Source organism: Falco punctatus, assembly GCF_963210335.1.
Source record: "Falco punctatus genome assembly, chromosome: 5".
Taxonomy (NCBI): Eukaryota; Metazoa; Chordata; class Aves; order Falconiformes; family Falconidae; genus Falco; species Falco punctatus.
Window position 1 is genome coordinate 44,899,573 of NC_137584.1, and position 14,633 is coordinate 44,914,205.

Sequence of the window (14,633 nt, forward strand, 5' to 3'; positions counted from 1 at the left end):
GGCTGTGCTCTCCGGGCCACCCAGAGCCGCCCACAGTGGGGTGGGATGAGGGGCTTCTGGGGCTCCTGCCTCATCAGTAATGGGAGTTATCGGCAGTGTCATTGCTTTTGTCATTCAAAAGAAGTAAACGTTTGCTGAAGGAATACCCCATGTCTCCTGAAAAGGCCTAAGGCAAACAGCCTCTTATCCTCCCCACCCACCCCTAAAACCCCAACAAAATGAAGGAAAAAGGAAGAAAACCATAGGACAAACTTAAACAGGCTGAAGAAGGGAAAGCATGATTTGCTTATGTACAAGATCACAACTTAAATATGATACAAAGAGCTCATATTTTGCCCTGACTTTGTAATCATAATTCTACTTTGTTTTTCTTCCCAAAAATGAAATAATTCTGATAAGGATGGTAACGTGGCTTAAATAATTTAGCCATTCAAACTTTTCTTTTGAATTATCTGGCATCTATTCACTGAAATGAAGTTATGCCTTCAGCTTTTTTCAAGGCCTAGATTTGAAACTACAGATTTATTTGCCACTTAGAGCCACTTCATATCAAAAATCACTACTGTAAGGTTGCTGGAATTTGCATTGTATTTTGGTATTAACCATTGCAAGATCACTAGTCTGTTTATAGTACAGAAAAGTTGTTCCGTGGTGTTTCCTGCTATGCCACACTACCCTTCTGAAATCAATGGAACTGAGCAAACTGGAAGAGAGGAAGATTTGGGTTGTTTATGATATTCTGGACAGAAATAGATGAGGCAACTGAGTCCTGTTTTTTTATGATAGAGAACTGTGGATATAAACAAAATGCAAAGGGATTCCATTGGTACTAAGAGATTTTTATTTCCCCACTGCTAACGCCAGGTATTTAAAAAAACAGTTTTATTTACCATATTACATTTCTATCCTTTAGGCATCAAACTTTATGTCCTTTCTCTGTGTGATTCTGAATACTTAAATCATCATGAAATATTTCATGAAAACTGAGCTTCTCTTAAATAACATGATTCTAGGAGCTGAAGCTTTATAAAGAAAGCTATGGTTATATACCTTTGAAAAAGCCCCAGGTTATGAAATTTATGTTAATTAAATTATAGTATTGTTGTCTGGGGGAGGTTGTGTCATTTGTAGTTATCAAAGTATCTGTGGATATTATATATTGATAATGAGGAATGAGACTGACCAACAAACAGCCAAATATTGTTTTATTAGAGCCAGATGCTGGGGGAGGGGTAGGGATACAATCACAGCTTTTGCTAAGAGCCAGGTTGAGGCTATACTGACTTCTAGCCTTGGACATCTTTTTCCCATCAACTATCAAACCCTGACTTATCCTTCATACAGTACTGTCAAGGAGTTCGATAAATATCTCGCTGATTACTTCTGTACTTTATATAATTCTGGCTTATTTCTGACAGGTAATTATATCAGTCTTTGCAGCAACCTAGCTTGGGCTATAAATGTTTTTCTCATGCTGCCAGGCTGCTGTATTAAGTTGAACACAGGACTGTCTGCCATAGACAGAGAAGCTGATACTGTGTGAGAAAATGTTTAAAAATCTGTTTGCAAGTCTGATAGAGAGCGAGGAAGAATGTTGTTTACTGTTGTTTACTGGGGGACTTCATACAAGAACAAAACCAGCTTTTTATTTCCAGTCAGGATCTGTTGACTGTAGACTGCTTTAGCTTCTAGGATTTAGGATAGTAACTAATGATTGGTAGCAGCCTCCTAATAACAGATAAGTTGTGTAGGAAGCCAGCAACACGAACAACATAATTAACAGAGCTGCTGGAAAGTTCAGAGTAAGATGATTTGTTCCTCTCTCTTCCTGTCTTTTTTGGTAAATGAGATGGTAACTTTTTTTAAAATCAGTATCAATCTTTACTGCATTGTTTCCAAAAAACCCACAGCGTTCATGTCTGGGTAGGCCTGACTGAACAAAGAGCATCAGTGGCTTTCTGCCCTACCTTCTAGCACGGCAAATTGTAGAATAATGTTCTGTATTATAAAACTGATGTAAGCACAAACCCACTTTTTGCAGAGGTGGCTGGCATCACTCCTGCAGAGGTACCAGATTTTTCTCTTCCTTCTTGGGAATGGCAGCACTCTGTGTACATTGCCTGCAACATACAGCACAGTGTATATTGTCAACAACCTAAGTACACAAAACTTAGGTCAGATGAAAATAAGGCAGTTAGCAGTCATCAAGTATTTTCAAAAGTTTCTTTGCTCTCATTTGGTTTGGTCTAGTCTTTAACTAAGCTTAAAATTGCTGTTGTCAGTCTGTCCAAGCTGGTGAACTCTGCCAAGGAAGAAACACTGAGCCACTTCCTTGGAAAGCAGCTAAAAATGCATTTTCAAAACAGGAATATTTTATTGTACACTCTTGCATTCCACACAAACCCTTGCTTTACTTGTGTTAGTGTCCAAGTGTCATGTTCTGTGCATGGGATGTGTGTGCACAGATAAACGTCTTGAGTTAAGACTGGCTCCACATGGAGAGCAACGCCATCTGCTACCTCTGCCTCGCAGCCCCAGAGACCATAGATCTGATCCAGGGGAATGACTTCCTGCTCCTCTACTTGCAACATTTCTTAAATGTTTCTCACAGCTCACATAGGAGTTGATCTTGATGTCCCAGCTTTGTTTCAGCAGTGAAAGGACTCCTGCTACTGCAGATTTTTATTCATGCCAGGGTTTTCTGCTGCAGGATCTATAAAGAGGAAGAGCGTGATGGGAACTCTTCCTGTCAGCATGCTGATTTCAAAAAGCAGCGTTGTTCCTGCAAGGAGGAGGAAGGAGGAGGGCGGGGGGGGAAGCATAGTTAGAAAATGAAAAGCAACATTTCCCTGCTCCTCCATTTTGGCAGAAGTATCTGGGAACATGATGAAGTTTTGGCATTTGTTGATGCTGAAGACCTGTGTATGGGTTCCTGGAGGGTGAAGATGCTGACCTCTGGTTTGAATTTGCAAACCTGCCATGAACTTTATGGTCCTTACTTAGTGTCCCAGCTCCTCTGAAGACTCCATGCTGTTATAGTGTTGTAAATTAATGAAAACAGGGACTGAAGAAAATGTAGTAAAGGGGTGATAAAGTTTTTCCTAGCCAAATTTTGTTCTGATCCCCACAGATCTCTGTAGCATAACAAGCAAGGACAACTGGTAACATTTAAGATCTCTTTAGCATAGCTATGTCCGGATTTACTAGTTTACTATATAGTTTGCATTTGGAGTCACTGTTAGAGATGCTGGAGACCTTTTTGTCCCATTTCCTCTTTATTTTATCAATTACCAGAGTCCTTGGTGTTGTATTCCCCTGTAGCGATCTGTACTAAACACGAAAAAGAATTCCCCTAACCTCTCAGACTTTGTAGTTACCATTTCATGTGATAATTCTCAGCTATAAAAATGAATCCAGTATTAGACAGTTCGGAACGGTAGGATTTTATGATCAAAACTCTCCTGGTATTTTGTGACCCAAAGGGTATTTTGAAGTGACAAAGAAGTTCATGCACAGGTAACAGTGGGGACTTACAGAAGGGTTGTGTTTGACTGCTTACCTTTGTCACTAACAATCCAAAACAGTTATTTTCAAGGATCTTCTACCATGGTACATAGTGAGCATACAGGAATTTTTAATAGGTAAGATCTATAACCTGGCTTTTTATTTTAAGATTGCTGCTTATGCCTCTGCTACACTTCCAGCTCCTGTCTTGTATTTTAACTTGATGAGTCTGATACAAATTCCATTGGTGTTAATGAAGAATACTCATTGAGTCTAACAATCTTTGAATTGCATCTGGTATCAATTACATTAACATAATCAAGTGAGAGGCAATTGTTATGGATGCATTATTTAGCACTGATTGGGGAGGTAGTCAGCTCCCAGTGTCAGCTGGTGTTAGATGTTATTTTATAAGGGCTTGATTATTTGATTAGTATTGCAGGTTATGAATCTTTCAGTTGTCCTTTCATTGCTTGCTGTGCAATATTCTGTATTTATGTTATAGTTCCCCTAAAGTGTACACTGGAGGGGTTCAGCCACTTTATATAATTTCCAAATCTGTAATCGCTTCTTCTGTGAAGTGGCATTTCTTACAAACCTGAGTGAAGTGAGGGCTACAACGTGCCTTACATTCGGCTCCACATCACATAGTGAGGCGCACCCTGCATTGCTGCAGATAAGGCTTTGACCTGACAGCACTCATTTGTGCATAAAGTGGGAGAAGGAGTAAGCCAGGTTTCTGATGCTGCTCATTCGAATCAGACTCATGGTACACAGTGCTCCTTAGCTGGAAAGTTGCTGAAGGCCATTAAAACAAAGAATATCAAACTACTGATGCCATGTCCTGGAATAACTTCATCAAGCCCTGTTCAGGGAGTGTGATCAGCAGTCATGAAATAGGCAGTTGGAAGTAGGAAGCAAGGTTCTGGCAGGTTACATGTGTATGGCAAAGCTCTGCTCCAGCTGTTTTAGTGACAGTGTTAGGTGTTGCCCTGTCCCCTGGAGGCTCTGCCTGTGCCCAGGACATGAGTGTGGCTGGATTGCTATGTGCAATAACACATATTTTTAGATTTTTTTAAGATCGGTATTCAGCTTGACCAAATCTAAACATATTTGTGGTTCCAGTTGCCACCAGTTTAAAAGCCATACTTGATTACAACTTGAATAAGCAAGTTCAGAGGCCACAATGGTGTAACAATAGGAGACAGGATACTTTCTACAGTGGTAGTCTCAGTTTTGTTAATACTTATGGGGCAGTTAAAAATAGTTTTGTTGGTCATCAGGGTTTTTCTCCAAAGAGCTGCAGGAGACATAGACCTCTGCTGCAAGTCAGCTGCTTGCCTTCCAGGAGCACATAATTTGCTTTTAGTGAAGTCCAAAATTATTAACTGTTATATTAACCAATGCATGTGCTTGTGTCAGCAGTTAGAAGAATTTCACTTCAGATCCTAACCTTCCGGCTGATGGACGCCTGTGCCAGTCTAAGACTTCATCAGTCAATAGAAGTCCAGCTGCAACCTTATTTCATGTTGCAAAAGCCAGACCTCACCCAGTAAACCAGACATGAAATATTTTTCTGCCTTGCCAGATTGGAGTGAAGGTGTTGGAGAATAATGTGATTTAAATTTTGGGACAGAGAAATGTGTGCATGTTGTACTGAGCACAGTACTATCACAGTGGGCTGTCTTAATCACACACGGGACAAGGGAAACCTGCAGTGTTACACCCACAGGTAAAAAAGACCCTTTGCTGGGGTGAGTTGCTGCATTTCCACAGCTGAGAGAGATCACCCATTAGTATGTGGCTGCAGTACCGAGGTCTGCTTCAGAAATAGGTCATTAAAATCAGAATATGCTTACACTTGCTACAGGAACCAACCCTCAGAAATCTTTCTCACAAATCAAAGCAGGTAAAGTGTGCTGAAGCTCTAAGGAAAAACATTTATAAAAAATTAGTGCAAGTGCATGATTTTAACATGTAGCTATGTACATAGGTATTGAAATTAAAATATAAAGTTGAGGGTTGGGTCCTGCATAGTACAGGCAAAAGCATGGAGCTAGATGATGGGCATGTGAAACTGTTCAAAACGTGTTTTCGGGAGGGGGGATCAATATAAAAGAACTTCAGGAAGGGTACATAAAGGTGATTTACTTTTCACCTTTTTCTGGCTTACTGCAGAAAAGTGTAATTGAACTTCAACTGGTCTCTGAATTATTTGGTCTTCTGCTAAGGTAGCAGAGAAAGATCTTTGATAGATGTTTATTATGATCCTGATGGAAGATTTTATGCTGTGTAGCACGAGAATCAAAGGGAAAAAAAAAGAAGAAAATAGACTTTTAAAGATGGTTTCTACTGTGTACCATTTCACCTCTGTGGTTTTCCTTGCCATATCTATCCCAAGTTCCTGCTTATAGGATCCAGTAGTGCACAAGTTGCCATCTCTCGCCCTTTGCTCTTCTTTTTCACCCTCCCCCTCCAAATATTAGTTTGAAACAAAGAACTCAGTAACTCCGCGTTTTCACTGCAGTTTTGCACCAGAGTATTTCCAACTGTTGAAATTGTTTTCTAGTTTTTGAAATAACTAATGTAAGATGAGGTAATTTTCCATATAAATTAAATTTCATGACACAAATTCAGATGCTCCTTAAAATAACAGAGTAAAATAAAGTAACATTATCATGGCAAAGTAATGGATTTACAAAAATTCCTTAGAGCTTACAGTGGAGCTCAGTGACAGGACATATTTCCAACCCACTGGATTCAGTGTACATGGTTCAAAACAACAGATAAAGTATTGGAGACATCCTCGTTGTAACTGGAAAGCCCAGAAGGTTAAAGGTCCTTTGCAATAGGACAAAGATGTCTGTGTTCCACAAAATGCCAGAAGAATTATATTCATTTTCCAAGTTGCAGGATTCACAGAATAAAGCAGGAAAAACATACATGCCGATGAGGAACAGTTTGCTACTTTTTGCAAATCAAAGAGCTTGAAAAGCACTAATAATAGATTCATTGCTGAATGACATCCTTTGTAATTATTTGTTTCTGGACAGATACAGGATGATCAGCATCCTGTTTTATATCGTTGTGTTTGTATAAGTAGAACGCTGAAGTGATTAACTGGGAATAAGTGCTGATTAAAGGTGCATCTAAATTTATCCCGTATTGTTTGGGGATGACACAGTCTGGGGAAATCTGAAATCAGATCATCGGATGGTAAATGTTGATCAGTGTGTTAAACAGCACAAGTATATCCCAGGCCAAAGTGTGCAGTCAGAGTCCCATATGAGTTTTTTACTGGCCTGGGTGACTCTATTGGGTGTAAACATGGCATTTTTATTCTTTTCATTTTGTCCCACTGATGTAATTAAATGCTGTCTGAAAGTGCGTAACTGGTTCAGGCTATGGTAGTGTAGATACTACACTATTGTATGCGTATTATATATAGGTAGAATTTCCTAAGTGGTATGAAGGTGGAAGGCTTTGCCTACATTTTTAATGATTTAATGGGGTGATAGCATTACTACTTCCTTGCCCAGCAAAAACCACCGTGTAGGCGTTTCACAGCCCAGCTGCCAAGGGTCCCCTCCAGCCGTGAGCACAAACCGCCCCCCAGACAGGCTGGCCTGGCCCCAGCGGAGGCTGCCCAGGCTCCCCCGGGAACTGCTTCCTGCTCCCATCCACGTTCTTACTTCTCGTAGTTACAAGAAGAGTCTGCAAGCGCAGCCAGGGCATCAGAGGAAGATGTTAAAGATAGAAGCTTGGCAGAAAATGTAAACTTTTAAATATTAACACAACTCCAAAGCTGTGGAGAACTTTCATCTGGATTGTCTCGGCAGTTTCCATGGCAGTGAGGGCTGCAGCACGTGCAGTGGTCCCAGGTCATTAGGAAACATCAAGAGGTATAGAGTGAGTATTACCTCAGACCTCAATGTGTCAGAAAAAGAAAAAGCTTGCAAAAGAGAAAAGGTTGTCTGATGTATCAGGTGAGGGCTTGATGGCCATGTAAAGGTCTTCAACAGTATTTATTTGCTTGGAGTGAAATTTTTCGTCTGGGACCTGAAAGCTTTTGAACAAGCACAAGGTTTAGCTGTGAAGGCAGTAGAATGAAAGCTTTAAAGATAGGCAGATGAAATAAGTGACAAATCTTGCGCTGAAGCCTCGCAACTAACAGGTGGTCATTAGGTTCTTCCATATTTCCCCCTTCTCAATTTACTGCAGAGAGTTGTTACTAAGCTACTCAGCCTCTCAGGGCACAAACAGGTCTGCGTGGCTGTGAAAAAGAAAATGCAGCATTTAGATTGTCCCTTGTTCTTGTTACCCCCATTTCTCAAAAAATGCACTGCAAATTCTTCTGTGCTTTTCTTGGAGTTCGGGGCGGGGGGGGGGGGGGGGGGGCATGTTGTAATTGTTGAAAGCGGCAATTGTAAGTGCATGTAAATATGTATTTGTAACTTCTTCCTATTGCAATAGTTTTGTGCATTAATCCAGTAACTCATTGTAGCAGACTAGATGCTTTTAACGTGTGGCTTACGATGAACTTTATGATATTTATATACGTAGCGAGCAGGAATCCACAGTTACGTTCCACACATAGAATGTAACTTCATACACCTTAGGGACTTACACTTCAGAGACTTTTAAATACAAGCCTCTGGCTTGAAGCTATCTTTCTCTTGGCTGCACATAGCACCCAGTAAAAGTTTCTATCTGGCACGTCATTTCTGAGGTGTGGCAGAGTTATAGATGTTAATATGAGTTGAAGTTTTACAAATTATTATGTTAGAGACGTGTATGAATCCTTGAGTTCCTTTATTATATGTTGTGCAAGCATTCAGTTAGCTGAGGCATTCTTCACTTTTGAATCATAAGGAAAATGCCACTACCCAGCTTGCCTGCAAACTCGTTTGCTTAGAAGCCTCATTGCATCAGCGAAAACAACAGAGCGTGTTTAGAGCGCTCTGTGGAGCACAATGTTTCCTTTTCTTCATTCAGGACTTTAAATGATTGGAGTGATACTTTTGACAAGGAAGATATAATTTCATTGTCATGGATCATTTTTCAAGTGAAACTGAGTTTTGGAATAAAGTGATGGTGAGTAAACCATGTGAGGGGGGAAGGAGGGATTATTTTTGTTCCGAGTTTTATTCAGCAGTTTCTGAAAACTAAGATGGAAGTGATTTTGGTATTCTGACTGCAGTTATGTTTTTTATTAAGTGAAAAACATAACATAATGATTAAAGAAGGGGTGAGACAGTAACAGGCATGCTTGCTGTCGTGTTCCATGGGAAACTGGAATGTGATTTCTCTTTTAATATCAAGATACAAATCTGATTCACAGTTAGTTCATCTGACTCCTGAAGGGGAAACATGTCAGCTCATTAAATAGATGCATTTTGTCTAAGCAGCTGCTTTTAACATAATAGCAACCTAAGTTTTCAAAATCATTTGTGGTTTTGCTATCTAGATATTTAAAGAGTGCATTTTTACTTTAAAAAAAGGAAAAATAAAATCAAAACCTAAACTTATTTCAGATGGGGGGAAACTTTTTAAAGGACTTATTGTGATTGTTCCCTTTCTGGGAACTGTATTCTCTGTGTTAACTGTATTCTGCATGTTCTTTAAGTAGCCATTTTCTTTTGTTTCTTTTTTTCTCTTTTTTGCCATCAAAATGCAAATAATATTTCAGTCATTGAATTATTGATTTCATCCAAACAGGGAGGGTGGGAGTTTTTTAGTCCAGGTCTTGCCCAGAAGAGTAAAAAGGCCAGACAAAATAATGCTGCTTAAGTATAGGGAGGTAACCACATGCATAGCTGCAGGTTAGGACAAGTAAACTTTATTGTGCCTTCTCTTGTTGCTGATGGTAATCAGAACATTCATATTAGCCTGATGAAAAGAAAAAAATCAACTAGAGGTTTTCTAAAGTAACTTAAGGAACACTTTTTTTTTTTTTTTTTTTTTTTTTCTGAGGGAGGGAGGCAGGGTGATCTAGCTGTAAAGCCTATAATCAGTGTGTCTGGCTTATCAGCTTATCATCTCGGGCACTGCCACAGGCAGCCTTAGACGAATTTAAGGGAGCCACCGTACAGCCAATTTTACTGCACTTCCTTACAAAGTGAATTGTACTTTATTCATGTAGTAACATACCCCTGCAAAATCTTTCCATTTCCGTATTTTTAAAATACCAGTAATTTTTGTCTCCTTCACAGGGCTGCTATTATTCTTACTCCATTGGTGTATTTAGTCTTTGATGACACCATTTCAGCCATCTCTAGGTCTTTCCTCCGTAGGCAACACTGCAATTTGGAGAAAGCGGTTAACATACGACTTCTTCATATTTGCAGGGACTTACTTGTATTTCCTTGTTTCTAAAAAGGCAACTAAAGTAACCGTTTGGCTGTCCAACTGCTGAAAATACAGGAGTACTTAAACAACCTGCATTTCAGAGATGTATGAGTTAAGCTAATCTTTTTCCATATAATTTAGTTCAAGTTTGCAAGCTATGGAGTTCTTCATTTTGCTATCTTGTATATGTGATACAAACATCATCAGCTCATGACAGCAGGTTTGCAAGTGCAAATGATCATCCTGTTGAACCTTTAGGCCATGATCATGCGATCTGGTTGTAAACCAAGAGTCTTGTGGGTAAAGATAACATCTGTGCTTGTCTGAACATGTATATTGAGTAGGTTCCCAGGCATGGAAGTGACCTTTGTAATTTAGTTCTTTCACAAGAGCTTGTGTCCAGTGACAGCTTTGGAAACGCTGTCTCCTTCTTGGTTTGCTAATTGGTTTAAATATCTCTTTAAAAATAAAACTAAGAGATCAGATCAGCTTGTTCTTTTTGTGCAGTGACTGGGTTTTTTTACTGCCTTTCTCCCAGAATAGTAGCACTTCTATCTTCATCTGACTGTACTCTCTTCTCAGGTGAGCTCGCTCTGCACTATATGATAACATATTATATGATATGTTATGATACTATATGGTACTATATGATAACTATATTATAAACACTACATGAAGAAGATGCAATGAAAACTTCTGTCTACGGGATTTCCCATCTCTTCAAATCAAGTTTTCAAATAAGTGGCCACATGTCCTAATGTTTTCCTGTCACAGAGCATTCCTTGTAGGACAATGCAATTTTCTTCATTGTTTTTTGCACTTGAATACAGCTTAATAATTTAAAATGTCTACAGGAGCAAAAATGTTTTTTGAAAAATAGGGCTATGGTTGTGCGAACACTCTAATTTTCAGGAAGGCTTTCACAAGAAAGATGCCTGGAAATATTGGTTGTAATTTCAAAATAAAAAAGCAAATGCATTGCATTCCTGTGGAAGAAGCCACCTGATTGTCATGAAGAAGATATGCCAGTGTCTGCATTGTTAGTGAGGTCTGCAGTAACATTGCTGTGCTGAGCTAAGATCTGGAGGGGATTCTTAAGTTGCCCTGCAGAGTATCTCAGTGCTGGAAGTTGAGGAGCTGGTTTCCCGTGTGCCTTGAGGATGGGGTTATCTAGCCAGCTTGGTGAGAGTGAGTCACAATAGCTGGTCCATATTGGATTATTGGACTGAGCCACATCCCCTGTCAAAGACAAAAAGAAGAAAACACTTGAGGCATGCTAATACTTCAAAGACAGTAGTGGACCTGTTCTCCTGATCTCAGGCGTTTTGCTTACCTCAGTTCCAGTTCTGAGTTTTGGTGAAGAAATACATGACAATCAGAATGTGGCTAAACATCTCGGGATAGAAAGTGTAACAGGGGTAGAAAATACTTAATCCTACAGTCATCTTACGTTGAATAGTGGGGAGCGGGAGGGAGGTCATTAGAGCAAAATGGTGGTTTGATGCAGGGCAACCAAATCCTGTGGAAAGATTAGGGTAGTCGTTTCCCCTCAGTTCCTGTTGGACACTGATTTTCTTCCTCTTTTTGTATCTATGGGTCAGGTTTGAACTGTGACTTTCAACAAAGGCTGATGAATGTGGCAGGTCTCTTGACTTCCCTTGGTGGCTGCTGGTGTCCTGAATCTGGGCATCACTCTTGCAGGCTCAGGAGTGCCCTACCATCCTTATCATCTGCTGGATGATTTCATTTGGGATGCAGTTAGTTATCAACAAAATCTCTTAGTGAAGGGGGGGTTCTTTGTATAAATTCAGAGCTGCTGTAACATGCCACTTGGTGTCAATGCGGTGTTTGAAACAGGCGGAGAGAAGGCGAGTACAACAGAAAAAACGCTGATTGCCAGGTCATGGGTTCATGGGGCCTGTCTAACCATAGGAGTAGGATGTGCCAGTGTTCGCTATTGGCAAGTGCAGCATCACTCAGCTAAGTTTTTTGGGATGTAGTTCAGAAACTTGGCTCTGCAAAACCATAAGTTAACTGTGTGGCCAGCTTCACCATACAATGGAAGGAGTGATCACACTTTCCTTTAATTAAAGTGCTTAAAGTAAAAAGATTAGCTAAAAAGTGCTTTAGCAATATCATAAATAAAAGCACTAGTAGGTTTTAAACATGAATGCTGAAGAAATCATGATTTAAAAAGTAAGCAACCCTTCTGAACTCAACAGATCTTCTGCAGTCTCAGAGGCAGAGGAGGGAAAGCCTGATTTGTAAGGTTGGGTGCAGCAAGGGAGTGGGCTGTGTCTTCTCATTTCAAGTTCTGGAAATGCTGATTGTAGCCAGCTTCCCTTGCCAAGCAGAGGTCCAACCATTTTTAAGAGGACTATTCTTATCTGCATACAATGCACCAACATCTGAAAAGCTTTACCCATCACTGACCAGATGGAAAGTTCAAATTCACATGTGAAGAAACTGCTGATCCATTTGCATGATATGACAGAGTCCCACTGTTTGTTATGTAGTTAGGCAGTAGACAGCAAAAGATACTGAAACATATTTTTCCATAGTAGTTACATATAGAATGTCCTTTTTTTCTCTTCCTCCTAATTTTCACTCCTATTTTACTACCTATATTTATATTTACATTTCTTTTCCATCCAATCTATAGAACTGAAAGTACTGTATCTACTGCACATCTACATTTGTTTTCTGTCAAATCACCCAAATTCTAGAAACCCAAACCCAATATTTACAGGTAATCTGCTCATCTGGAAGCTGATAATTTGTTTAGAATCAGGTTGAAGGCTATATGCTTCCCCAGAGAAAAGACACATATATTGATGTGTTTATGCTTTGCAATAATAATATTTGTCCATGTGAGAAAGCATGAAGCTTTTTTTCTTCTGCCACACCATATGGCTTATGACTATTTACAATCCAAGCAATAACAGCTGCTGCTGCTGCGTAAGGGAATCCATTCCTCTGAGCTGGAGATGCGCTGAGTAGCGAATGACAAAGTGTACACACACAAATGTATTCCAAATACCTTCATTTACCACTCAACATCTTGTCTATCATTCTCCTCTTGGAAACCGTTGGAGCTTTTTTCTTATATGCTTAGCTAATGGGGAGACCTTTGACAGCTTGGTTTGGGAGTTTGGGAGCAGATAGAGAAGCTGTGTCCGATGACAGCTATCCAAATGGGAGAAGGGAAGAACATTCTGGCTGGGTGCTCAGCAAAATGAAAATGTGAATCATGCTCTTAACCCCTTTCAAAGAAAAACCAGCTGACTCTCTTAATATATTAGAAGTCTCTAGTTGGAAGAATAAACCAGGTAGTCTTTTGACCTTTAAAACATGGGTCACTTCATGCCCTTCATTGATGGCATGCTTAAAGTATTAAAAAGATACATTTTGCATTTCTCAGCTAGTATCAGTCTTTTGGGGCTTCTGTCAGTTGCCTGTTTGAGCCTTTTTCCTGCAGTTTTCTGCTGGCCATTTTGATAATTCCTGAATTTTTGTATCAGGCATTGTAAAAAGTGATTTACCGTTGTCAGTCATTCCTGTCAACAGCAAGAGGACAATTTACAGATATTATACAATTGGGCTACGTGCCTGGCCTTTACCTATGGTGTTCTGACTGGAATCAGCATTTAAACCGTCCACGCCTGTCAGCAGGTTCTCTTATATTTGTACCAAGTTGTTCGTGTACCTGCACTTTCCCAATAGGTTTGATAATTGGCACATTATATTTATTATGACTTATCTCACAAAAGCATATTCCAGGGAGGATGAAATGTTCAGGGGGATATTCCCTGGGCATCTTCTTCTGGCACACCATAATCTAACAATACTCATTATTAAAAAAGAATTGCAGGTTTCTTGCAGTTGACATTTTATCTGCCATGAAGCTTTGCTGGTAAATAAAACTCACTGTATTTCATCTGACTTCAGAGTTCATTGAAAGGTGGCTATGAATAAAGTGATCACGCTTTCTAACAGCATTTACTGTTACAGTGGAGCCTCCTCATTGAAAAGCTTTAAAATTAAGCCAGATTAATTCCTTGACAGCATATAATGATTTATATCATTTATGTTTTACTTTTTTTAAGTGTCTCTGTAGTAGTCCTGTGCCACTGGGAATTTCTCATGTCAGGGCTACTGCTACCATAGAAACAAAAGGACTGAGAGGAACCTTCTGAGCCTTACTGGGTACAGGCAGCCCTGTTCAGGGCTGGCAGCCCTGAACCTCACTGTTTCAACCACACTTTAATTTGGATGTCCTTGTGGTCATCCTACAGAGAGATGTTTTTAACTTACTGTTCTTCCCTCTGCTTGGTGAGAGCAGATCTCCATTTCATATTCCGCTTTACTAAGGTCAACAGCCTCTGCTCTTCTCAAGGGGTGGTTGGGTCACCATCCCTGAAGGTGTTTGGAGGATTTATGGATGTGGCACTCGGGAACATGGATTGGTGGTATACTTGGCAGTGTTAGGTTTACAGTTGGACTCGATGATCTTAAAGGTCTTTTCCAACCTAAATGATTCTATGATAGATGCTCTGTTGCCATGATTACACCAGCTGATTACAATTTCTCTTTCATAACTGTGCAGTGACCAGAAGGGCTTTGAAGAAGGGGCCCCACAGGAATGAATAGACACTTGTGACCACTGAGAATGACCTGTAGGGCACATCCCGTGTGCCAGTTCAGCAAATAAATGAAGTGGGGCTCCAGGTAGGCACAGGTCAAATCCCTTTCTTGTAGAGCCCAAGCAATGCTGCTTCTGT

The 14,633-nt window shown here is 40.0% G+C and overlaps 1 protein-coding gene across 3 annotated transcripts in view; it reads left to right on the top strand.

Moving 5' to 3' along the window:
- SASH1 (SAM and SH3 domain containing 1) overlaps positions 1–14,633 on the top strand; it is a 568,418-nt gene that overhangs the window by 360,262 nt on the left and 193,523 nt on the right. The window contains exon 1 of one of the 3 annotated variants that reach the window (XM_080388233.1): positions 8,435–8,598. The exons of the other annotated variants lie outside the window; for them this stretch is intronic. Coding sequence (XP_080244359.1) covers positions 8,554–8,598 — 45 coding nt within the window. The 5' untranslated portion in view covers positions 8,435–8,553. Of the gene's footprint in view, positions 1–8,434; positions 8,599–14,633 lie in introns of those variants that run through there. 3 annotated transcript variants of the gene reach the window in all.